The sequence below is a fragment of the Pipistrellus hanaki genome (assembly GCF_964339955.1).
Source record: "Pipistrellus hanaki genome assembly, chromosome: 5".
NCBI classification, from domain to species: domain Eukaryota; kingdom Metazoa; phylum Chordata; class Mammalia; order Chiroptera; family Vespertilionidae; genus Pipistrellus; species Pipistrellus hanaki.
Window position 1 is genome coordinate 47,754,714 of NC_140507.1, and position 27,170 is coordinate 47,781,883.

At 41.5% G+C, this 27,170-nt stretch overlaps 1 protein-coding gene across 2 annotated transcripts; it reads left to right on the forward strand.

Moving 5' to 3' along the window:
* Positions 1 to 13,462: 13,462 nt before the first annotated feature.
* Positions 13,463 to 26,745, forward strand: LSM6 (LSM6 homolog, U6 small nuclear RNA and mRNA degradation associated). Of its 2 annotated transcripts, none has more exons than XM_084883197.1 (4): positions 13,463 to 13,589; positions 20,503 to 20,618; positions 23,672 to 23,785; positions 26,413 to 26,745. In XM_084883197.1, exons 2-4 carry the CDS (start codon positions 20,525 to 20,527, stop codon positions 26,445 to 26,447), a joined length of 243 nt encoding a protein of 80 aa, XP_084739323.1. In that variant the 5' UTR covers positions 13,463 to 13,589; positions 20,503 to 20,524; the 3' UTR covers positions 26,448 to 26,745. The 2 variants fall into 2 exon arrangements, with proteins under 2 accessions (XP_084739323.1, XP_084739322.1); XM_084883196.1 differs by lacking the exon at positions 13,463 to 13,589 and adding an exon at positions 13,781 to 14,117.
* The last annotated feature ends 425 nt before the right edge of the window (positions 26,746 to 27,170 follow it).

Consider the following 27,170-nt stretch of genomic DNA (forward strand, 5'->3'; position numbering starts at 1 on the left):
TAGCAAGTTAATCATATTTGTTTTGAAGTCTTGGTCAGGTCATTCCAATGACTCTGCCCTATCTGAATGTGGACCTGCCATATCTGAGTGTACATTTTTGTTGAAAGGAGGACATGATGTAATGAATAAAAAGAACTGAAGAAAATAGGCTTTGAATATAAAGTTTTATGTTTATCTGGCTGGGAGTTAAAATAGGTTTGCTTTTGTTGTAGCTATAGGTGTCAGAGGTTAAAATTTTCTCTGGTGGTCTTCTTTCTTTCTTTCTTTTTTAACCTCTGTTTCTATTGGGTTCCCTGGAGACTTCTTAAATGAAGTCTGAAATGTGCAGTTATTTCAGTTACAATCCTCTGCTCTTAGACAGGAGCCCTACAGGATATGTATTACACAGGACATGTTGGTAAAATGCAGGAAAAGGAGAAGCCTTCTATAATTCTACTAGAGGCCTGCTGCATGAAGAGATTCGTGCAATAGGCCTTCCTTCCCTTGGCTTCCAGCGCCTGTTTTCCTCCGGCACCTGGGACCCAGGCCTTCACTCTGGCCTTAGTCTGCCATCCTCATCTTTGCTGCAGACTCCAGAGTCTACAGTCTTGTCTTTGCTGCAGTAGATCCCTTCGACACTCCCCTCCCCCCCCACTCTCATAGCAGGTGTCCTGCCCCCACCTGGCCACTCAGTGCCTGGAGCAGCTGGGCGGCCGCCATCTTTGGCCTTCTAATTTACATGCTCACTCTGATTGGCTGTGGGCGTAGTGAAGGTACTGTCAACTCACATGTTTGTCTATTATTAGGTAAGATGATTAGGTCTAAGTATGTTAGTGAGTCCCAGCCCCTGGCTGTGACCTTCACAAGTACTTCTCAGTGTTTTTTCTCCCTCTTCGGTGAGACAGGAAAGCTAGAAATGGCTGCAGTTGGGTGATTCCCCTCCACTGCGTACAACCCATGTTGGTTAGGCTTTTGTAAAATAGTATCCTCGAGGGCAGGTCTTCTCAAGAACAGAGACCTCTCATACTTTTCAAAATGGCTACTTTTGCCTGCCCCCTGCCAGGAACACAAGGGGCTTTTTCTCCCCTTTTTACTGTGGGAACCTGTAGGCCTCCTGGTGGTAAAACTCACAAGGGGGTGGAGGCCTCCTGGACTGGGGCCCCCTGGCTGAGCATCCAGTGTAGGTTTTCCAACCCGAGCCCTGGTTCCCAAAGAGGTTTCTGCGCTGGTAGGTTCTGGTTCTCTGTATCCACCTGTCTGCCCTTCAATTCTGGGGCAGTGGTTTGCCCTGTGATCTCAATGCTCTGATGGATTTAAGAATACTTGTTTAGTTTGCTTAGCTCTTTCTCTTGTTTCGTGGATAGGGGTGATGACTTCCAAGTTCTTTAAAGCCAGCCTGGAAACCAGAGGTCAGCGCTTTCTGTGGCTTGTCATTTATAAACAATAGTGGTATGTTAACAGAGTTTAATAAAAGTTTTGACTCCATATTTTAGCAATGAGGCAGCCTGGCATGCCTCACAGTATTATAAAATTCGTGTAGTGAGTTTCAAAAATATATGCAGATGATGAAAAACAGAAAATGCAGCTAGTAAAGCATAAATGGTTTGGTGTGTGGGCCATGAACTCTTGTGCTGAGCCAGAGTAAGACTGGATCTAAGTTTAAGAGCCCCTGTGGTATAATGGGACTTTCCATCTTTGTTCCAAGGATATCATTCCCAATCATTCCCACACCTCCCCTGAATCTGAAATCTTACCTACTCTCTGTCATCACATTCCGAATCTAAGAGACAAAAAAAATAAAAAATAAAATAAAATAAAATAAAATGCTGCAGCCACAGACACAGTGTTAAGTATTGTACCGAGATTTCAAATGTGTCCTTAATTCCTCTCCTACATCAGTGAAACATCAAGAAATCCTCCCTCTCTTTCCCTCAGAACAGAAGAAAGAGCTAGCCTAAGAAATCTGCCCTTTTGCTTTCCGTTTGGCCCTCACCTGGCCCATTTGAATCCTTTAGATCTGAAGTCCCCTCCTAAGCAGAAGGCAATCCAAGTCTTAACCAAGAAAGAATACAGAAGCTACATGTCCCTCTAAAGGTCCCTCTTCTCCTCCTTGACAAGTGAGAGGGAAGGCTTAATTCTCCAGGAGGCAATTAGGATCTCTATGGAACCAGTGTATTCCAGGCATCAGAATCTGTGGGACTACCTGTTAAAATTGCACATGCCTGGGCTCTTGTCTCAATTTACCAAACCAGAATGTCAGCATGGATAATACATGCCCCTTATTTTCCGATGCACATCAAAGTTTGAGAGCATTGGGTTAGAGAAGCATGGGGTGTGGGAGGGCAGACATGAAGAGTAGTGGTAGCCATTAAGCACTGAATACAGCTTAGTGCCCATTTTTATGTCAAGTTCATCAGGTAAGGATGACTAGCCCATGGTCCTACTTATAGCCTTTGAGAGCTTGAGGTATGATCTCTTGAGCAACCATGAAAATAAAATTTCCTTTACAAACTGAAACCATAGGTAATTTTATAAAATCTGAAGTTATTACAAATGAGATTTTTAATACAAGACAAATGAGTAATGTGTATATTTATTTGTTTTCAATAGTAATTATAGTAGTTTTAGGTAACAATTAGAGAATATTTAACCATGCTTTAGACATGACAATAAATGGCTTTCATTGATTCAGTTAATTCTTACAGAAGTTATGTGAGATATGTAAAATGATTATTTCCATTTCACATACAATAAAACCAAGGCCTCAAAAAATGAGGTAACTTTTGCAAATCATATCACTTATTAGTGGCAGAGGTAGAACACAGCCCAGGGCTGCCTGCCCCAGCTTATAACCAAGCAGTAAAGTCAATTAAATAATAACAGGTTAAAAAATATTAGAGTCCTTTGTGATATTGGTCAGTTCTGACCCTTGCCTTTGCTGTTTGGCTCCTTGACATGATAAATCTTGGATACTTAATTTTGAGTGTGTAATGGTTGAATGTACCTATGTTTAATTAAAGTGAAGTATATTTAATTGTGCTGGCAATTTTTCAATGCTTGGCTATCCTCTGAGTTGGCAAAATCTGCTAAATTCTTAAGTTAACCCTCGGACCTCCAGAAATGTTGCTTAACAAATGAAAGGTTACTTGGATAATGAGAGCCTACCCAGTTTTTTAATATTAGGATTTTCCTTGAGAACCACTCCTTCTCTGGTGTCGTGTTCAGTCAAGAGTGGGTAGCAGTATTAATTAGAGGGCTTAGGACAAGGACATGTGAATATCAGCCTCAGAGAATTTAAAGCACTATTTTCCACACAAAATGCTAAACCTTTAAGGCTTCCTTTGCAAATAAAAGGCCGCAAATTTCCAGCATTTGCTCATGGTCATTTCTCTGGGCGCAACAATCACACACCCTGCTAATGACCACGTGGCTGCCAATATCCCTTTAAGGTTCTGAGGCCTATGCTTGGGAAGAGAAAGAGGATAGTCAATAAGCAATCCGGCTTTCATTGGAATAGTCCCTGGAGGGTTTTCATTACCCTTTCAGTCTCATAGTCTGACCTTTTCCCTTCTCAAGGTCGGCTTTGTCTGGACAGTTCCTGGCTTCAACTTCCTGTGGCTGATGCACCCCCATCATAGGCTTGTGACTATGACCTCACTCAGTGCCCTGCCACCTGAGTCAAGAGAGGCCCCTCTTTTCTGCCCTATCTGTGACCTTTCTCTAGGTTAGAAGGTCTCTCTGCAGCAGCCAGGTTGGCCTTGTTATGGTGATTGCACTGCGGAAAGCTGCTTTCCCCCTTGTTAGGAGTGACATCACTGTACATTAAAGGCATCATATCTCCTTTCATATTAAAATGCCTGTCAGCTCTCCTGCTCAAAGGCTGTAAATCTGCCAGAGTTGCCCGAGCTGGGGGAGATTTCATTATGAAAATATGAAGATAAGCATTCTGTTGGATTGTCAAAGGGAAAGAGGTAGGCTTCTGGAAATGACTATATGTTTTTCTTAACTGAAAATGATATAAGCCAATTTTGAAAAGATAGCTTCCTCTTGTTTGTTTAAGTTTTTAAAATGCAGGCTTAAGAAGTGGGCTGGCCTACCTCAGATAGGAAAGCCAGCTGGAGGACAGTTCACTAATGCATGCACTTCACACTTGCTCTTGTAGTAAATCATTAGACATTTTCAATGATTAGCCCTTCCTCTTTAGTTGTTCATTCTGAAAAGTGGCAAAAGAATGTTTAACCCACAACTCACCTGTAATGGATAAATGAAGTCGCCTTTGTGTGTTGTGTTGGATGTAAGCTTTTTCTTGTTAGTAGAATTTGTTTGCCTGTTTCATTCATTCATGTGGGGAGTTTAAAGGGTCTTATTCATGTAGTGAATTCACTCTTGGCCCAATACAAAAGGGAGGCTAGTCAGTAGGCAAGTGGCCACGTCTCCTGCACCTACAAATACATGCACTACCTCCCCACACCTGGCCCAGACACCAGCATTTCGTAAGAAGAGATTTCCCCCCTGTAAGCTGTTAAGGAACTCTACCATATTAAAATGTGCATGGGCAGCATGACATATTGGATCTGCTATTGTTACCTTACCGGAAATGTGTGTATAAGGTCTTTGTCATGATGACATTAAGCTGAAAAACTGGGAAGGAGGCTGAGAGCACATGAGTTATCTTGGGGAACAGTGAGAGGGCACAAGTGCAGAGCCCAGAGCCCAGGCTGCGCTAGCTGGGGCCACCGTGGTGAGAATTCACGTGATGTCAGAAGATGACCTATGAGACTAGGAGGAGGCTCTCCTTGACAAGGAAACTTTGGGAGGACATAAAAGACAACCATCTCCTACTGGCAGTATTCACTATCCATATGGGAGGATGGTGGCGCCATCCTAGAACCTACTTTCCTTGACCAGGAGGCGAGGCATATCCCTTCCTCACGCCCCTTCTCTATAGACACTTTGCTTCTAGTGTGACTTCCAGTGGGTTTTCCTGTTCTGTGCCACCGTATCTGACTTGCCATGGCCCTCTCAGGCTGAGGGAGGGGGGAGCTATGGTGGTATACCTCGTGATTGCCACAGTCTTAATGCTCCAGCAAATCCCTCAGATGAACATATTTGGCTTTAGTATTGGCACTGGTCTTGCATATGTTCAAAGAAGGAAAATGAGCCCTTCCCCAGTTTGGTTTAGCAGTTCTTCCCGGGCACAAAAGTCTCTCTCTCTCTCTAATACAGCACTCTGTGAAGTCCATGGCCTCACACTTTGTCAAGTATTACCACCAAGTTAGCGGAGTGTGCTCTAGGGCCAATGGAAAGTTGCCAGTGGTTTAGGAATGAAGAAACGTCAAAGATGGACAAGGGCCATGCATAGCACTTAGCCAAGGCTTCCTCTGCTCCAGCTAGTGGAAACGAATAACATATTACTTTTTAAAACACATATATTTACCCCAAGAATACAAAAGTCATATTCTTTTACATTTTAAAAGCAATCAGTTTTCTGTATGACTAAAGTTCCGCCAGAATCTCTTTTTCCTCTTGATTTTGAATTTTTATAAGAGTTCTATTTAATTTTGCTCAGAATATTTTTTTTTTTTGGGGGGGGGTGGTTGGGATCCAGAAGATCCTAGTTTTCCTTCATGTGTAATTAAGCAGTAAGTTATGCACTGTAGTGGTTAGTGTGTTTTTTTGTGTGTGTAGAGAGGAAAGTGAAAAGTAAGCTTCAATGAAGGTTCTGAGATCTTTGTTGCCCCTAAATAGGAATGGAGGCAAAAATCCTATTGGGCCAAAACCGGTTTGGCTCAGTGGTAGGGGTGTCGAACTCAATCAGAGAAGGGGCCAAAATCTAAAATCCAGCCTAAATCGCGGGCCGAATGGTTTACTGAACAGTCATAAACTGACAATGTCATAAACTGACAGCGGAGTGCAGTGATGACAGCGCGGTGCGGGCCACATTGCAAGGCCTGGCGGGCTGGATTTGGCCCGCGGGCCTTGTGTTTGACACATGTGGGATAGAGCATCGGCCTGCGGACTGAAGGGTCCCAGGTTCGATTCCGGTCAAGGGCATGTACATTGGTTGCGGGCACATCCCCGGTAGGGGGTGTGCAAGAGGCAGCTGGTCGATGTTTCTCTCTCATCGATGTTTCTAGTTCTCTATCCATCTCCCTTCCTCTCTGTAAGAAAAATCAATAAAATATATATATTTTAAAATCCTATTGGGACAGCAGGCCCAGGCACTTAATAATCATTGGTGAAGCTATGTTTATTAATTAGTTGTGTGATTAGTGTTGGGGGGAAAGGTTCAAGAAGTGCTGAGATTCTGATTTAGAACCCACATTTAGGAATTTTTTTCTTTCATACTTTATTTGACATTTATTCAAGCTGTGATCCCCAGGGGCTGTTATCCTGGGACCAGCTGAGGATTCATCCACCTAGCCATTTATTTATCCTTTGATATTTAGGAGCACCTTTTCTTTGTCAGGCACTGAGCAAACACACAAGACTTTATTTAAAAGGGAACAACTTGTCATCTACACTAATAAAAGAGTAAGATGAAAATTGAATGCACCTTCGCAAAGCCTGTCAGCCAATCAGGAGCGAGTATACAAATTAACCCAACAAAGATGGCAGGTTAATTTGCATACAGAGGTGCTGAGCAGAACGCTTGTGTCATAGCCATGGTGATGATGCAGGCGTTCCACACCACCCCAGTCACTCCGGGTCTCTGGGTAGTGTGGAAAGGCAGAAAGGCGACTTGGGGACAGAGGAAAAGGCAGTTGTGGCTGGAGCAAAGGTGGTGCGGGAAGGAAGGCCCATTTCTGCACAAATCTAGTTTGGACATAATGTTAGGATAGACCTTAACCTAACAAATGCCTACACCTACTCCTCAGTCCTCTCCTCCACCTCCTCCCTCAAGTGTGATCAGAGTCAATCTAGGAATGGTAACATTCATCCTGGTTCTTGACTTAAGTGGAGGTTGTGCCTGTCCTTCCCACATTTTGTGTCCTCTGCAACCTGTTTGTCTCAATGCTTTAGCATACATCAGAAGGCCTCGATTCTCTTTCTAATAAAAGCAGTTAGGATTCTTCTCATTTGAGTTGAAAGATGTAGAAATGCATTTTTAAGAATTAAAAGAACCACATGTCATTTGCTGGCATCTAAAGCACTCTCAAGGTAAAAGGGTATTATTCTTTTTTCTAGTTAGAATTTATGGACATGACTATCAGTTCCCCCAATTCTTTATAGGACAGTTATTAAAAAAAAAGACAGTGTTGTTGTTGTTGTTGTTTGTTTGTTTGCTTGCTTTGTTATGTTAATGTATTTTTATTGATTTCAGAGGGAAAGAGAGAAGAAGAAAGAGATTGAAACATCAATAATGAGAGAAAATCATTGATCAGCTGCCCCCTACATGCTCCACACCGGGGACTGAGCCCACAGCCTGGGCATGTGGCCTGACCAGGAATTAAACGGTGACATCCTGGCTCATAGGTTGATGCTCAACCACTGAGCCTCTGTGTCTGGGCCAGAGTCATGTTTTGAGAAAGCTGATCACCCTCCCTGTGTGGTGACCTTCTGGAAGTTTGTCCAGACATTGGTGCGGACTTTGATACAGCAGAGACAACGTTAGCCTTTGCTCCTAGGAGTTTTATATAATGACTTCGATGACTGCAGAGACAGCCATCTCTCCTGGAATTAAAGAGAAAATAGCCAACTACTTAAGAAAAACAAAATTGAGATAAAAGAGCTTATGCTAACATATTGGTGATTTTCAGCTACATTGTGTTTATTAATCCAGAATTCGGAAAACAACACTTCTAATGCTAAAAGTTACAGAGAAGTAGCATTTGGTATTACGTTTTTGCATTCTCCCTAGATGAAGGCCTAAGATTCTGCAGTTGTTCTTGAACCTGACCCTGCTGGTATATAATACACTTCTTTTTAACTGCACTACAGTGCTTGCAAAAGTAACCTTTACACCAAAAATAAATAAACAAATAAAATAAAGCATATGGATTTGATAAGCCACCCTAGAAAATCAAGGACATCTGTTTTGTTTTGTTGTTTTCTTTTTTCTTTGCTGTAAACATTTTTTGGAAATGTTTAAAGCACTGGTCCAATTCATTAATATTTTTGGAATGAATTTAGTTATGCTATGTCATAATAGAAACGGATTGTGGGTTGTTTTGTTTTTTTTGTAGTTTCAAAAAAATCAGAATTTTCACATTATCCGTTAAAACCACATTAGGAACATTTTGAAAATTGAATTTATTTTATATAAATGTGGTAGCAGGTATTTTAGCAGAGAAAACCCTTGAAAGATGTAGAAATGCATTTTTAAGAGTTAAAAGAACCATATGTCACTTGCTGGCATCTAAAGCATGCCTGAGTGTTGTGTACTGTACTGTCTTGACTTGAACTGGCCATACAGTTTTAATTAGTTTCACTGCGGCAGAATTAGCTCCAGTGCAAGACGAACAGCAGGCCGTGCTCCGCAGATTCCCAGCGTAAACCATAACTCATGAAGGCCAACGCAACTCTTTTCTTTGCAGCTGGGTAACCATTTATGTTTGAGGTGAAGAAGTTAATATGGAAATTTTGTGAGCTAGGAAAGAGGACGAATGCTATCACTCTAATTTATGACCTTTCATATAAGGCCAAATGTAAAGGCAACTCCAATTGTTTTATATCTCAGGGCCAGCACATTGCAGATGTATGAAATTTGGAGTGTTGGACATAAACTTTTATTACCAAATTATAAATAATTTCTCCCACTTATAATGTTCACCTTTCAAGTTCATCTTGATTAAAATACAAGGGCAGCGTTACACCGTTTTCACTGAGTTTTACAGCTGAGAGAGGTTTCCTGGAGTTCACGGCGGCGCATAAAGCATCCTGGCGTGTGAAAGGCTCTGCTCAGAGGAGCTCAGACGTGGGGCCTATCGCTTTGAAATTCAAAGTCATACCAAAATGGAGTCTGAGCATTTATATAAGCATCTCAAACATGATAGCTGAAACCAAGTGCCCATGAGGTAGAATATGTCCCATCTTGTGTCAAAAATAAAAGGCACACTGGCTTTCCTGAGAAATTTGTCCATCAGTCCATGAGCTCATGTTACTCCTCAGAAGATATTATAGCATGTTATTAAATAATATGGACATCGGCCCTGGGCTGACAGGGAAGAAACACACCCACACATGCACACAGAGTTATTTAATAGTGGCATTCACAAGTGGCATAAAGGAGAAGTCATGAACAAGAGGAAAAATATTTAATCTGAGTGATTATCAAAGGTCTTCTATAATGCTCAGCCTGTGTTGCTCAGTGGTTGACCATCTACCTACGGTATGAGCCAAGAGTCCACGGATCTATTCCTGGTCAGAGCACATGCGGGTGTGCAGGAGGCAGCTGATAAATAATTCTCTCACCATTGATGTTTCTAACTCTCTCTCCCTCTCACTTCCTCTCTGAAATCAATAAAAACATATGTGGTTTTTTTTGTTTGTTTTTTTTTTTAATAAAGGTCTTCTCTAAGGCATCTATGTTTGGGCTAAGACCTAAAGTACAATTAGAAGTTGGCCTGCTTGAAGTGAAAGGGCTTGAGCTCCAACTGATGAGACCAGTTTCAAGCTCCCACAGTCACCCAGGAGGTGATGAGGTTTGAACTGGATCAGGAGAAAGAACAGAAGTGACGGTTTTAATGCCCAGGAGTACAAGAGAGAAGGCATTGCGCCCATTTGGGGTAGAGAGTTGTAACTGAGACCCTGCCCGTAAGTGTGATGACTGAGAGGCTACACTGTAAAAAAGAGAGAGCGGGGGGAGATATTAGTCTGTCCAGTCTAATTAGCATATTATGCTTTTATTATTATAGATTTGCCTATTTTAAGAATACTTAATATGTTCAAGAGAATGAGAAGACAAGCCATAGACTGGGAGAAAATATTTGCAAGAGGCATTTCTGATATATAACTATTATCTAAAATATGCAACAAACTCTTAAAACTCAATGATTTAAAAAAAAAAAAAAAAAAATCAAACAGCCGAAACCGGTTTGGCTCAGTGGTTGAGCGTCGGTCTGCGGACTGAAAGGTCCCAGGTTCAATTCTGATCAGGGGCATCCCCGGTGTGGGGTGTGCAGGAGGCAGCTGGTCGATGTTTCTCTCTCATCGACGTTTCTAGCTCTCTATCTCTCTCCCTTCCTCTCTGTAAAAAAATCAATAAAATATATATTTTTAAAAATCAAACAATTTTAATAAATGGCAAAAAATCAGAAAAGATACCTTACCAAAGAAGATATACAGATAGCAAATAAGCGTTTAAAAAAATACTCTAGCCCGACTAGTGTGGCTGAGTGATTGAGCATTGACCCATGAACCAAGAAGTCCCCGGTTTGATTCCCAGTAGGGGGCATGCTGGGGTTGTGGGCTTGATCCACAGTAGGGGGCATGCAGGAGGCAGTGGATCAATTTCTCTTTCACTGATGTTTCTATCTCTCTATTCCTTTCCCTTCCCCTCTCTCTAAAATCAATAAAAGCCTATTTTAAATTATTTGGAAAAATACTCCACATCTTATGTCATTAGGGAAATGCAAACTAAAACTGCAGTGGGATTCCACTACATACCTACTGAATGGCCAAAATCCAAATACTGGCAATACCAAATGCTGGTGACATTGTAAAGCAACAGGAACCCTCATACATGGCTGGAGGGGATACAAAATGGTACAGCTGCTTTGGAAGACAGTTCGGCAGTTTCCTACAAAACTGAATATTCTTTCATTATATAATTCAGCAATTGACTCTCTGGTTTTTATCCAAAGAGTTGAAAACTCATTTACCATGAGTTGAAAACTTATGTCCCCACAAAAACCTGCATACAGATGTTTATAGCAGGTTATTCATAATTGCCAAAACTTGGAAGTAGCTGAGACGACGTTCTTTAGTAAGTAAATGGATAAGTAAACTATGCTCCATCAACAATGGACTACTACCCTGTTTCCCCGAAAATAAGACAGTGTCTTATATTAATTTTTTCTCCCAAAGTTGCGCTAGAGGATGTCTTATCTTTCCATGCACTAGGTCTTATTTTCGGAGGATGTCTTATTTTCGGGGAAACACGGTATCCAGCATTAAAGAGAAATGAGTTTTAAAGCCATGAAAACTCATAGAGGAAATTCAAATGTGTATTACTAAGTGAAAGAAGCCAAACTGAAAAGGCTCCATGATGTAGGATTCCAACTGTATGCTATTCTGGAAAAGGCAAAGCCATGGAGAGAGTCAAAAGAGCAGTGGTTGCCAGGGATTAGTGGGGACAGAGGGATGAATAGGCAGAGTGCAGAGGATTTTTAGGGCAGTGAAAATACTCTGTATGATACTATCATAATAGGTACAAACATGTCTTCATATGTTTGTCAAAACCCATAGAATGTACAACACAAAAGTAAACACATGCCTGGCCAGTGTGGTTCAGAAACCATATCTGAGCATCGACCTATGAACCAGGAGGTCACACACGGTTCTGTTCCCATCAGGTCCCATGCCAGAGTTGCAGGCTTGATTCCAGGTAGGGGGCATGCGAGAGGCAGCTGATCAATGATTGGCTCTCATCATTGATGTTTCTACCTCTCTCTCCCTCTCCTGCCTCTCTGAAATCAATAAAAACCCCAATGTAAACTATGGAGTTTGGTTGATGATAATGTGTCAATGTAGGTTCGTCAATTTTAAAGATTAAACTAAACAACTATGTAAGCTAAACTAAATCTTGTCAAATTACTTTTATGACGTATACTATTTATCTTTATGGCCTTAATAAATTAATGTTTATGTCCATGGGTTTGAAGATGAGTTCTTGGTGGACTAGTCTTCACAAAAATCTTGCTGATTCTTTGCAAAATTAAAGACACTAAAAATACCCTGTGAAATATGGAAAGTTGCTTTGTGAATTGGTAAAAGCCAATCACAAGCTGCTGAAAGAATTCTGGATAAGCACATTTAGGTAAACTTGTTGGCTTGTGAAGAAATTCATGGCACCCATACCATTTGTCTAGTTGGGCCCTTCCAGTCCATGCCCCTTGGAAATTATTGCAGCTGCCTCTGAAGATGAACCATGACCTTAAAATTCCTCATGACCCCCTGCCCACCACACCAGTCTTAATGACTCCATCAGGGCACTCTGGCAAAGGGAAAGAAGCTATAAATCAAAACAAATTTTTTTTTTAATAATTGAAACAAATAGTGGGGAATATGGTACAATTTGATATCTTTTGTGAAAAAGGTTTTAAGGGACAGGGCTTTATATTCTACTAGTAGCCCTGCACACAAATCCCTGCACCAGTAGCTCTCTGCAGGGCCTGGCCACTCCATTCCACTGCCCTATCTCAGTGTCCGCTCCCCAGGACTGGGGGACTCTGGATGGGTTGAGAGTATTGGGTGCCTCCATCTTGTGGTTATGAGCACTGCCATCTTTGTGATGGAGTGATGGTTAATTTGGATATTACCCTTTCGTTAGACAGAATTATGTATGTTCTTTGCAGCTAATTATTTTATATAATTAATACTTAAATTTTATGTTTACATTATATTTTATACTGCAAGGACTTCAAATGTAGTCTTTCAACAAATTCATAATGCTTGGTCTTTACTCACAGTGAGCTTTTATAGAAGGATACTAAAAAGTCTGTCTTTTGTACCAAACCATGCCCAGTCGTTCTCTATCTGTGATATCAATCAAAAGTTCATCTCTTTAGTTTACAAAAGGAGGAATTCATTTTTTGTCTTAGAAAAAAATTCTGTGTCTTAGATTCTATAACACTTAGGGTTAAGAATCTGATTAAAGATATTATCACTGTTTACAGTGTTGTAAATTATGTAGAATTAAAGTATACAATTTAATTTGATGAGGCCATGTGTGCAGAAACAGGAATCAAGTCTGGGTTTGACAGTTTTCTTATTTACCTCTTCCTTTCCATTTATAGCAAGAATATTGAGAATGCACACCAAGTTCCCATAGCAGCACTTAATGTCTGCACACCATTTCCAATTAGAATTAGTTTGTAATGTAATGCAATTTATTCCATTATAATAGTTACTTTAGTGATTTTAATCCTATTTGTGTCAATTATCGTTGCCACGGAAACAATCTCTTGGCTTCATCTTGAGACACTTAAGTCAAAAATCCAAAAGTGGACTTAAAGATTCGAGGCCCCTTCTTTTATTTATTTGCTTTCCATTATTCCAGGACATTTCTGGGTGTGTATAGTCATTAGTTTCAAGCTACTTCTTCCATTTCTGCCTGAAAGATCACTTCCTGTTTTTTCCTTTTATGGCTTTTTCGGGGGGGGGGGGGGGGGAGGAGGCAGGTGTGAGAGGGGCTTTCTGTTAAAGGAGAGAGCACCAGTGATTTCCATTTAGCCCTGCAGCACCGACTTGGCCTGAGCGCCAGGATTTGCGCGCTCCTGCCAGGCTGGGCTCTTTTGGCCCCGCGGGCCGCCGTAGCCCTGGGAGCACGGATTGGCTGAGGCGGAAAAGTGTCGCCGGCTCCGCGGTTTCACTTTCGGTTTCGTCCCGTCGGCGGAGGCTGGGCTTGTGGGGCTCCCAGAGAGGGGATTCCGGGTCCCAGCCACCAGGTGAGCCCGGAGACGCACGGGCCATTCCGCCGCCCCGGGCGGGGTGGGGAGCAGCCGCGGGGCCTGCGGGAGGCCGGTACCCGAAGGCTGTGCTCGTGGCGCCTGGCGCGGCCGGGGGGTCCGGGGTGGTCGGCGCGGGGAGGAGCCCTCCCCGAGAGTCCCTCCCTGGACCGCGCGGTCACGAGCGGCCCCCGCCGGGGCCCCCGGATCTGGCTTCCGAGTGCACCCCAGGTTGTCCAGGTTCCGCAGGGAACCCCGACTGGAGCCCGGGGATTCGGCGGGAAAGCGGACTCCGAGCTGGTCCGCGCTTCGCCGGGGCGTTAGGGCTGCGGGCCATCGCCCGCCGGGCCGTCAGCCATCGGGGTGCTTGCCCGGGACCCGGGGATGGCGAGCTGGGCTGGTCCACCTTATCCGGCTGGGGACGGCCGCCTGCACTTGTCTGGTGGTCAGCTCTGGCCCCGGGCTTTTGTGCGAGGGGCGCGCGCGTTCCTGGTTGTTGCTCTTGCCTCCAGCATCAGGGTGGTGCAGGTAAGGTGTTCGTGGCTTCGTGGGGTCCCCTAAGTAGTAGTTGAGGCTGTTGCAGAAAAATCGAAAACACCGAAGAGCTCCGTGAGGAAATGATTCTCTGAACCATTCCATTTACAATGTCTTTGCGTATTTCACTCTTGAATGTGCTCATTTCTCCTGGAGCTAAGATTACTTATTTTATATTTTGTTTTCCAGTTTTATTTAAAAATTCCTCCTGCCCTCTCTCATCATTTAAAAAAAAAAATCTTCTAAATAAGATCTCTCATTTTGTGTATTCTTTTGATTAGCTACCTAACCCATCATTATGTATGCCCCCAAAATTACTCAACTATCCCAGCTGTGGGGCATTTAGGATATTTGTGAATTCTTGCTTCATTTTAGCAATACTCTGATAAACTTAAAAAAAAAAAAATCCACACACCTGTATTTTAGATTATTTACTTGGACTAGATTCTGAGAGTGAAATTACTAGAATAGGTGCTGCCTCATAGAAAGGTCTTTTTAGGTCTTCAGACACTTTGCCAGATTGTTTAACAAAATAGTTTAGTTGTTCCCATCATTCGTGTAGGGCTGTGCCTGTTGCACCAAAATTATGATAGTTGATAATACATTTATAATACACCAACCAGCAAAGGTGAGCCTGTTTGGCATTTTGTTGTTGTTGGTTGTTTGTTAAGTGGTGGTGTCTGGCAAGTCCACTTCCTTAAATTTTGTAAAGGAATCTTGAGAGGTTATGTTAGCGTGTGTATATAATAGGAGTTACTGTGCAGGCTGGCTGGTCACTTAAGTGATCTTCTAGCATAACTGCCTTATTTTGCAGATAAGCCTGAGGCCTTGAGAGGTGAAATGATGAGTTATCCAAGGCGCACAACTATGTCTCACTGAGCTGTGGCATACTCGATACTAGAATTTGAAGAGATGTTTACATCCCTTGGATTAATCTTTCCTTTTACAATTGTACCACGTAACAGAGATTTCAATCCTCCCAGGGATCTGTGATATTGGAAAGTGGGAAAGGGTCCCATTTTCATGGCCAGGACTAGAAATCTTTATTTAGAATGATAACTCCTTCAAGATTTTTTGACAGTAGTTGTTTTTATTTATTTATTTTTTTTAAAAAAATATATTTTATTGATTTTTTGCAGAGAGGGAAAGAGAGTTAGAAACATCAATGAGAGAGAATCATGGATCAGCTGCCTCTTGCACACCCCCTACTGGGGATGTGCCCGCAACCAAGGTACATGCCCTTGACCTGAATCGAACCTGGGACCTTTCAGTCCGCAGGCCGATGCTCTATCCACTGAGCCAAACCGGTTTCATCCAGTAGTTGTTTTTAGATTCTCTTAATTGAGGGATAAAGAATTTAATAAGTTACAATTTATATTCTTTCATCCCATTAGATTTGTTATACCTTGAAAAGGTGTGTTTTTTTCTTTTTTTCCTTTTCACTTGATGTCGAGACCAGAGAATAATGCTCTTTTTGATTTAGGACTTAATAGCAGTTTCTCACCCGCAATTGACATTTTGGGCCAGTTAATTTTTTGTTATGGGCTTCCCTATCCTTTGTAGACGGGTAAGCAATGTCCTTGGCCTCTATCTACCAGTATCCTCATTCAGGACAATCCAAAATGCCTCCAGACATTTCCAATGTTGGGTGGCAAAATCTCTCCTGGTCAGGAACCATTTGTTTTCGGGGTTATTTGGGGAACTTTATGTGAATTCCAATGCACCTTGCCTAGACAGCCTGACTTTGGGAAGGAAGGCTTCAGGAATCTGCATTTTAGCAAGCATCTCTGTTGACTCAGATGCAAGTGCTTCTTGGGCAACAAAGAAACATTTCTCCTCTCTCCACATTTTATTTGGTGGTTAGTAATAGAGATGTTACTATGTTATAGCTGCTCAAGTGCGTGAATGATACTGTATTAGTCACTATACCCATATGTTGGCGAGGGGAGGGACGGGATTCGTCTCAGCACTGCCCTTAAATGCCCCTTCCACAAGCTTGGGCAGTGTGCTTAGGGAGCAGAGATACTCAAGAAGCTTGGAGCCTACTGTGGGAGACTGGTCTGCTGGGAAGGAGAGCTGTTCTCAGTGTCAGATGTCCTCTCAGACTGATATATTCTGCTAAAGTACATTTACTTGGGTTGTAATGTTATGTTTCATAGCAATATTTTGCTTTTCAATTTTTTTTTCCACCCTAAATGGTACTAGTAAATATACACATGTGTCAAACATAGGGGTGTCGAACTCAATCAGAGAAGGGGCCAAAATCTAAAATCCAGCCTAAATCGCGGGCCGAATGGTTTACTGAATAGTCATAAACTGACAATGTCATAAACTGACAGCGGAGTGCAGTGATGACAGCGCGGTGCGGGCCACATTGCAAGGCCTGGCGGGCTGGATTTGGCCCGCGGGCCTTGTGTTTGACACATGGCCAAATCCAGCCCGCCAGGCCTTGCAATGTGGCCCGCACCGCGCTGTCATCACTGCACTCCGCTGTCAGTTTATGACATTGTCAGTTTATGACTGTTCAGTAAACCATTCGGCCCGAGATTTAGGCTGGATTTTAGATTTTGGCCCCTTCTCTGATTGAGTTCGACACCCCTATTAAGAGTAGGCAAAAATTTCCAGGTAAACATGGCCAAGAAACAAGAATTTATGTGGTTTTTCCTCAGTGACATAACTCAAAGTCACATTAGAGATATTTCTTTCTGATTGTTATAGTCTTTACGGGCTGATTTGCAATGATTTAGGCCCCCTCTCACTGTCTGGCCATCGCCCGGTTCAGCAGGAGAACAGTGACAGAGTCCAAAGGGCAGTTGTGCCTTTGCAAGGGCGTGGCTTTGGGATCAAGCCCAGGTTCTGCTTGCCGCCTCACCTGGGGACCTGAGCTGCTCAGGACTAATGCCTGTCACTTATGAGTGAAATTTGGTTCTCACTCCCTCCCCGCCCCGCCCCCCTTTTTTTTTTTTACTAAAGGAAATCTCTGCAGGGCAGTTTGCAGATGTTCTCATCTTAGACCTCGAAGAAGCTTCTGCTTTTAATAGCCGTGTGTGAAAATAGATAATTTAATAGTTAGGACACACCGGGGTTGGAGGCAGAGGAGGCCTAGAGGGTGAACATGGCGGCAATTTTTAAGGGAGGAGTTTTCTCAAGGTGACCTGCACAGAGGAGGCCTTTTGACTCTTGTGTGTCTGTGGTTCAAGGGGCTGTTCTCTTGCTTCAGAAACGGTCAGAACTGTTCCGTCTGCCTTACCCGATTTCAAAGATGGAAACTTAAAGTTACATGAGCCAAAGTGCTGGGGAAAATTGTGATGTTGAGACCAATTTACTCACACAAAATGGATTTATGGGCAAGTCATTAAGTAACAGAGAGTACCGAGGAAGCCTAATGAAGATGAATGTAAAAAATATGGTTTCTAAAGTGATGGATAAAATGTGTTTGAAGCAACATCCTCTTTCCAAATAACTCTTAAAATATTTTTCTAGAGATTTGCCAGAATATAGATGTTCTGGAGAATAAATGAAAAGCTTGGTATTTGTCTCTCCTTTCATGTGGCTTACTACAGTCTATTGAGGAAGAAAAGACTTGTATTTAAAAAAAAAAGAATATAAGACAGTAATTGGCATCAAATACAACCAGATGCGAAACTTGATGCCAGAGCAGAGAGGTGGCACATCTCCCCTCCATCTGAAGTGGACATTGGCACTCAGGCAGGTCTCTGCTTCACCCCTCCCATGTCCCCGGCCACGGACACAGTATTTCCCATACCCACCAGCCCGTGGGAGTCTCCTAGGCTTGTGCAAACAGATCCCGGTTCCTACCCTGGTTCTACTGAAGCAGAATTTCCAAGTGATCCAAAAGGCTCATGTTTGGAAAATGGCCCTGGAGGCTCCAGGCCAAGCTCCTTTAGTCATGCTCCCCAGGCATGTAGCCCTGCTGCCTTCTGCAGCAGAGGCTTGCCCTCCCTGCCTGTGTAGATTTTCTCCTCATACTGTCTAGTGCCTTTCTGTCCTTTCTGCTGGTGGACTCATCCTTCACACTCAGCTCAGGTGTCCCCTCCAGAAGTCCTCTCTGATCTTTCTGTGTGCTGTTCTCTGCAAAATTCTATCCAACTACATACAACTTTAAATTCTCCTTTTACAAGGGGGGGTGTGTGTGCGTGCGTGTGTGCACGCGCAGCCTGCTTCCAAGTATAAATTCTAAGGGTCCAAGGCCATATCTTGTAGGTGTTACATCCCTACCCAGCCTCTGTGCCTGCCACTTAAGGTGCTGGTGAAAGTTTGGAGTGTTGAAAGCCTTCAGACAGAAATCAGTGTTAATTGGAGTAAGATGAGGCTTAATGGCAGCTAAAAGTACAGCTATATTCTTCTAAGCTCATCAAAGGTATAATCTTTGATGAGCTTAGAAGAATATAGCTGTACTTTTACTTATCTTTTTATTTTTATTTTCTGTTAATCCTCACCTGAGGATATTTTTTCCACTGGTGTTTTAGAAGGAATGGAAGGGAGGCGGAGAGACAGGAAGAGAGAAACTGTGAGAGAAACAGTGATAGGTTGCATCCCACGTGGGCTCCAACTGAGCCTACAACTGAGATACATGCTCTTGACCAGAATTGAACCTGGGACCCTTCAGTCCACAGCTTGACAATAACTGAGCCAAGCTGGTTAGGGCTATAGCTGTACTTTTTTTTTTTTTGAAGGTGATGGGAGATAATATTAATAAGATTTTTACAATAATAACTATCAGTTAAACAACTAATAGTCTGGGATGAACAAAATGAACTAATAAGCAAAATAGAGACAGTCTCATAGAGCAGGCTAACAGCTCTATGAGACTAGGGGATGAGATTGGGTATGGGGGATGGGAGATAGAGTAAAAAAACCAAAACTCATGGACACAGACAACTGTGTGGTGTTTGTTGGCGGAGGGGGGGGGGGGGGGGGCGCAGGCATGGATGGGTGGAGAAGGAGCAGGTGTGAGAGGGTATGGGGGGATAAATGGTGATGGACCTGGGATGGTGAACACACAGTACAGTACAGGTGATTCACTGTAGAATTGTGCACCTGAAACCAGTATAATTTATAATTTTGTTAACCAATGTCACCCCAATAAATTCAACAAAGAGAAAAAATGCAAAAAAACAAACAACAACAAAAAAAAACCTTGACACCAACAGTTAAACAACTAATAGTCTAGGTTCATATTCTTTTTTCTCTTGTTAATTGGGCAAGGAGAACTAGATTTTCACTTCATGATGCATCTTACTGGTTTTTTAACACAAAATAAACAGCTAGTTTGATCTGGATCTTATACAGAGTATATGAAGAAACTGGCATAATGGGATTTAGCATCTGATAAGAAATGAACTTAAGACTCCTGAGTGGAGTCAATATCAGGCCCTCAGGGTTAATAGCCTCTAGATCCATTCATCCACAAACCAGCACATGTTCAGCACATAAATAAGGCAGTTTAAAAATGAATGGGAAGATTTGTTTTTACTAAACTCATTAAAGGTATATAATCTGTTACAGTATTTACTTTGTTTTTTCTTTTCCTTGTGTTCAAATCTGCATAACATTGTTGTGTGGTTGAATGAATAGTGGTTGTCCAGAGTAGTAGTTGTGATCTTAATTATCTGTTTAAACTGTGTAGCAAAAAAATGCACCGACAGTTCAATGGAAAAGTTAAAATTTGCTGAGCAATAATCAGTTGATCGCATTAAGATTTTTTTTCAGGACTTGGGGAGAGACAGTGGATGAGAAAGTCTAAATAATCTCCAAATTCAAGAGTACGTAGTTTTCGGAACTTGTATTTTCTGCTATTTAACGTGGGATGTTGACTTGTCTTGGTAAAGAAAATTATTTAACTTACATTATGAGAACCTTTGAATAGAGTTTAAAATTTGAGCTTGAATGTTGGTTTCATCACATTTGTGAGCAAATTATTTCATCTTTCTGTATGCCTTTATTTTCATTAGAGGATATTAAGACCTTCCCAGGGTTCTTGTAAAGATTAAATTTGGTAGTGTGTATAAGGATCTTAGCAGAGTGCTCTGCATAAATAAAACAAGCATTCAGTAAGTGGGTGTGCTGATTTGTGTGTGAGACAGTGGTACAAGTGGTTGAGAACAGGGCCCTTCTACTGTGAGACTATGTCAGAGGGTCGAGGACTGATGAGATAACGTATGGAAAGCGCCTCGCTTAGTTTCTGGCTCCTAGTAAGTCCTGAAACATGTTAGCTGTTGTGTGGTGGTGGACTAATGTCGAGTCTTCACATGTGCTCCATTGATAACTTGGTGTCCTATAATAAATATGTTAAGGACTTCAGGCTTTTTTATGCTCAATAATTAATTTTGTCCTTGCCTTTATTGCCCCTTTTCAGATTTCTGATCAGGATTGTTACAATGAGTCTACGGAAGCAAACTCCCAGCGACTTCTTAAAGCAAATCATTGGACGACCAGTGGTAGTAAAACTAAATTCTGGAGTGGATTATCGAGGTAATATTTTTCTGCTTCATTCTCAGTGGTGTAATGAGATAAGTACATTTGACTAACTGATTTTTAGCAATCTTTTGAACATATCCAATGAACCTCAAAAAGCATTGGTTGTCAACAGTTTTATGCCCACCTCTTTTCTTCGCCTGGATTGATCCCCTTTAGAGACACAGCTGACACTGGAGTGTGTGCTTCTGACTTCGTGTGGTTCGTGCGGCTCCCGTCTCCTGTGTCTGCTTTGAGAGCCTGTGTGCCTAAGTTCCCTGGTGCCCTGGTAGCAGCCAAGGATTCCCAGTCACCTCGGGCGTGAATAGCTGGCTGGATACCGAGGAACCCTTGGCACGATAGTGTTTGTTTTGCAGAAATATTGAAGATTGGCAGCAGCTATTTAGACAGTGTCATTTTACAGCATAAACTTCCCACTCACATAATGTGCAGGTTATCCAAAGACACCTTTCTGTTCTTTTAGAGAATGCTCTTTTTAAGGCTGTGACACTACTAAAATTAATTTTGTGTGTGTCAAATTTCATTTTTTAAAGTTACTAAATCTCTAGTCTTCCAAATAAAGATACGTTAAATTACCTGGATTAGTTTACAGGTACAGAAAACTAATTCATTAGCAGAATGTTATGGCCTTTTCTTAATCTCCTTTTTGAATAATTTTTCATCTCTTCTGAATAATGATAGTAATCTCTTGAGCTTTCTTCTCTTTTCACACATTCAAACCTAATTTTATTGAGAGCTTACTGTGGGTCCAGTGAGTACTCAACACTTTAATTTTCATTTTATCTTCATATAAGTCCTTTGAATCTCTGTTGATTTTCCCCACCTGGTAAGAGAGGAACTAGGCCTCAGACTCAAGCTTGACACAAACATCTTGCTGTTTATGTACTGTTTTAATTTCTTGATATTAATAACATCTCCGATTTAAATTGATTTTTTTTAGTGAAACCAATGGATTATACTGAGTAGTGAGATATTATAAAGTCTCTCCATACTGCCTCTCATCCATGAACTTTTGATGAGCCTAAAGAGTATGTAATAGACTTATATGTTCAATATCTTCTCAGTACCCACTTCATTGAGGAGATCAACCAGTTTTACCTTTTTATCTCTGATCTTTAGGGGAAATTTACCTATTTATAAATGTAACGTATGTGGGATTTTTTTTGTTTTGTTATAAATTTCAAAGCAAATGCTGGAGAAAAGTATACTCCAGAAGAAAGCCAATTCTACTACCCAGATTACAATCTGCCTTACCAACTGGATCTGTCTCCATATAAGCATAGTTTTACATCAGTGGGATCAGCTATACATGCACCATGATTTTCTTTTTAATATTAAAAAATATGTTCAGTTCTCTGACAATATAAAGTATCTAATGACTGCATGGGATTACCTTGTGGATGTACCACAATTACTTGTGTGGATGTACCATAGTTTTGTGTTAATTTTTAACCAATTCCCTATGAATGCGCATGTAAGGGTTTCCTAGTTTTGTTATTATAAACATATTTGCTCCTTTGACATATATCTTGAGCTTTTGTCCAAGTGGTTCTTTAGAATCAATTCCCTAGGCCACATGTGTCAAACACAAGGCCCACGGGCCAAATCCAGCCCACCAGGCCTTGCAATGTGGCCCGCACCGCGCTGTCATCACTGCACTCGGCTGTCAGTTTATGACATTGTCAGTTTATGACTGTTCAGTAAACCATTCGGCCCGCGATTTAGGCTGGATTTTAGATTTTGGCCCCTTCTCTGATTGAGTTCGACACCCCTACTTAGAGAAAGGAAGGTGTTACAATTATAACCTCCTGGCACCTTTTTCTTAAAACAAACAAACAAACAAAAAAACCTTTCCTTTGAGAATAGCTAATTTTATTGGAAGTGAATATTTAATTCTGAAATGCTCTTGATGCATTTTCAAACAGATTTGCAGATCAGGTCTCAGAAGGTTTTTGCTCTTTTACGATTGTGGTTTAATTGTAACATTAATACAGCAGGAAATAAACTAAGGTTGTATCAAACTTTTTGATAGGAGATAATTGTTAATGTTCAGAATCCATCATGATTCTCAGAAAGCTTCCATTTTTTAGCAGAATTCTTTTAGGTGAATGTTTTGTGCTCTCGTTACACACATACAATGTTGAAAAGAAACTTGTTTAGAGGAGAATGGGGGCAGAGGCAGGGAGTGAGGAGCATACTAACGAAATGGAGACTAAATGAAGTTGTTGACTTGGTTAATTGAATCTAATGTGTAGTATTTGCTTTCACTTAAATTATTTCTCTAGAAAATACCACTTTAAGTTAGAGACTCTGTTTTGAAAACTATTCACCCAGTTTTCTTAAAAGTTCCCTGGAATGTTTGTGGCCATTTTTCTGTATTAGTCTGGATTTGAAATATTATAACTAACAAACAGAAAGGGATGTGTTACAATGCAATATGCTGCCTTGTATTCTCAAGCTGCTCTTCACTGTGAGTCACAGCTTTAAGTCGTTCCTCCAGGAGCGCCTGCTGTCTCCTTTTTTATTATTTTAACAGATTGTGGAGCCTTCCTCTTAACCTCGAGTACATTCATTTGCTGCAGTAGTTGTGAAAGAATGAAATAAATCTGCCCGACCTGTATTTCACTTAGTGGCTAAAGTAAGAAATGCCCCTGGAAGTGAGGAGAATTAGCTAATGGTCATTTGCTCCCGAATAATTGCCCACTCCTTTTTTTAGTTTTCAACGAAGGGTATTTCATTTGGCATATTCTTATTATGTTACTCCTGTGAAGGCTTTAGAAGTTACTTTTATCACATATACCATGAAAAAAGGGACAGTTTGTTGTTTTTCCTACTTTCATGTTGTGTGCTTCTTAGCTTTTATTCAGATGGACATTAAATTAAGGCATTTTTCTATGCTTCCATCTATTCAGTGTCGCTTACAGTGTGAATTTTTATATTAAGCACATAAGAGCTAATGAATGGAAAGATGGTCAGCTCTAAGGTATACCCTGTAATTTTCAACTCTTGCTTACTTTGTATATCTTCTCTTTGACTCAATCTGTCTGCAGGAGTCCTGGCTTGCCTGGATGGCTACATGAATATAGCCTTGGAGCAGACGGAAGAATATGTAAACGGACAACTGAAGAATAAATATGGGGATGCATTTATCCGAGGAAACAACGGTAATGTTCCTTCACTCTGTAGTGTCTTGTACAACATCTGAACTAAGCCTTTGTGTTATAGTCGGGATCACCAACGGGTTTTCTAGATAACTTAAAAGTTCCATTTTAGTTTTACTTTTAAATTCTTATACTTCAGATCTTCAGTGTGACCAGTTTAATTTTAGTAGCTTCATGGAATTTGGGGGCTAAAAATTCTCCCCTGCCCTTACTGAGGGGCATTGGTATACTGGCCCGAACTCTTTGTGTTGAATACAGTTTATTCTATTCCCCCAACACTGCCTCTCACACTGGAATCTGGGGCTGTAAGAATGGCCAGTGTTTCCCTGCTATCTTTGGTTTGTATCACTTGGCAGTTTGTTGTCCTATTTGTCCTTTGTTAATCGTTTAAATGCTCTCTGTGGAGATTCTATCTTTTAATTTGACAAAAATGAAAAAAAAGGAAATGGTTCTAAAATTACTCAGCGTTTTTTTTTTTTTTTTTTTAATTTATTGATTTTGTACAGAGAGGAAGGGAAAGAGAGAAGTTAGAAACATCGATGAGAGAGAGTCATCGATCAGCTGCCTCTTGCACACCCCCTACTGGGGATATGCCCTCAACCAAGGTACATACCCTTGACCGGAATCAAACCCGGGACCTTTCAGTCCCCAAGCCGACGCTCTATCCATTGAGCCAAACCGGTTTCGGCTAAAGTTACTCAGCTTTTTAACAGCTAATATATGGTTGTGATTATTATGTTTGCTTTTAAGTACTTCATTTAAAAACACATTATCACTAAAGTAATATATGAATTTTTTAGGGGAAGGCGAAGACTTCAAAATTATGGCAATTATCCCTTGACCCCTCCCCACTTTTGTTCCCATTCCTCAAATGGAGCTCTGGGACTCCTAAATTTAGATTTTTTATTGTTGTGTATTCTTTAGTTCTGGACAATTCCCTCAGCCCCTTTGCTGTGAACTTGGCTCCCTGACTTAGTGTGGGTATTCCATCTCCTGGTCGCACAGTGCCATATTTTCCCATATCTTCATATATAAGCTTTTTAGTTCTAACATAGAGTTTCTCTTCTCATTTTTCCTACTGTTCTTATTTGATCTCTTACACTTACTAAGAAATGTTAGGATTTTTCAACATTTCAAGACAACTGATAGCAGTCGGTTACAGGTTCTGTAAGTGATAGGGTGGATCCTGTCACATGCATACAACATGTAGACCATGTCCAATTTCCCAGGATGCTTTTACTGTCATTTTGATGCTTCTCTTCATATATCTTTTCCATGATGTAATAGTTAGTAATCAGTGGTAGTTATTTTTAGACTCCCACATTCACATTCTAGACTCTTAAAAGATCTTAGCTTACTTGATTAATCTGTGCTACTAGAGGCTTGGTGCATGAAATTCGTGCCCGAGGGGTCGGAGGGGGAGTTCCCTCTCGTAGTCCAGGAGCCATCAGGGGATGTCTGACTGATGAGAAGTAGGCCTGAGCTGTCAGTTGGACATCCTTAGCACTGCTGCGGAGGCAGGAGAGGCTCCCACCACCACCACCACTGCACTCGCCAGCTGTGAGCCCCTCTTCTGGCTGAGCGGCACTCCCCTGTGGGAGCGCACTGACCACCAGGGGCAGCTCCTGCGTTGAGCAGGATCAGGCCAAAATCGGCTCTCTGACATCCTCCAACGGCTCCTGGATTGCAAGAGGGCACAGGCCAGGTGAAAGAACCCCACCAGTACACAATCGGGGTCAGGGAGAGCCCTCGGGAGGACTCCAGGCATGTCCAACCCGTCTCAGTCCCGATCGGCTGGACCCAGCAGCAAGCTAACCTACTGGTTGGAGCATCTGCACCCTCGTAGCGAGTGGTTGAGCAGCCTTAGCATATCATTAGCATGTTACACTTAGATTGATTGAATGGACAACCAGACACTTAGTGTATTAGGCTTTTCTTATATAGGATGATCTTTGATCAAGATATCTCTAAATTCCCTTGTGAACAAATCTGTCAGAATCTGAGTAGGTGGGGATGGGAGGGAGGTACACTTCTGGTGACCTAGGTTTAGCATTTTGTCTTACATCCTGTGTTATTCTTACGGACCACCTCTCCTGAAGAGTCAGTTTGGGTGGTCGCAGGAAGCCTAGCAAAGCAGCACTTTGGCAACACCAGGGAACTCAGAAAAAGAACTTTTTTAAATAACAAGCTTCTCAGCTCTTGTTTATCCTGTTGCAATTATAAAATTAGACAACAACTTTAGAGTTTCTGTTGGGGAAATGGGTGAAAATATGTTCTTTATTCGTAATCTGAATCTAGCCTCGTAAAACTTATTGATTTACTTTACTTCAAGCATAATTGATATGCCTATAATTATAAAACATTTTTGTATTCTGGTAACTTTTACATACATTTTGTTTTGCCCTCCTGGTCACAAAAGTAAGTCAGTTAAGAACACAGTCCTATATAACATCAAACCAAGTCTGGATTCATAAAATTAGTCTTAGAGTAGTTCTAGAGTTTATTGTGTAGTATGAAAATTTCCTTTCAGATTTGCAGAGTTGTCAGGCCAAAATCTGTTGCCTTTAAAACTTACTATTATGATACTTAAGAGCAGTTCTTCAATGCCTGTTTTGTTTTGTTTCTTTCAGTGTTATACATAAGCACACAGAAGAGAAGGATGTGAAGGCGTCAAGCATACAGCACTCTTCAGACCTGGATATATTTTTTTATGAGATCTTTTTGGTTCTTTTATATAATTTGTCATATTTTGTAATAATTGGTGATTTTTCATTTATTAAGTAGAAACAGTAATGGTGATTTTTCAATGGCGTAAGATAAATGTACAAAGTTGTGGATTTAATTGTAAAGTATTCTCTCATATTTAAGTTTCAGTCATTTTCTTTTACCTCTGTGTCTGTGAAGAATGCAAAAAGAATTAAAGAAAAAGAAAGATCTTTGTTTCTCCCTACATGACTTTTAAATCTTTTTGTTTGATTGCTTTACTTATTCAGCTGACTAAAATGATGCACAGGTTGAAAATTCAAACATAGTAGAGATGGCCCTTTTATTCCATCCCCTTCTATTTTCCATACAAAATACTTGAGTGAAAATATTCTACCAAACCACCCAGTTTCAGCCTGAGGGTCCATGATGTCAGAAGCTCAGCCTCTGATACAGTCATCTGATAGAAAATAGCATTAGGGACCTAGGAGTGGCTCTTCCATAGAAGAGAGTGGGAATCTGACTTGATTTGGGGGAGAAATTTGAAAGGTTCCCAATATGCTGGTTGGGTGAAAACGTCCCATCTAAGCCAAGTCTGCCCGCAGTCATCTCGCATCTCCTCGTGCGCTGTTCGATCTGTTGGATTCCCTTGCTCCCTTTCCGGAGCACTGGCATCAATGTTACT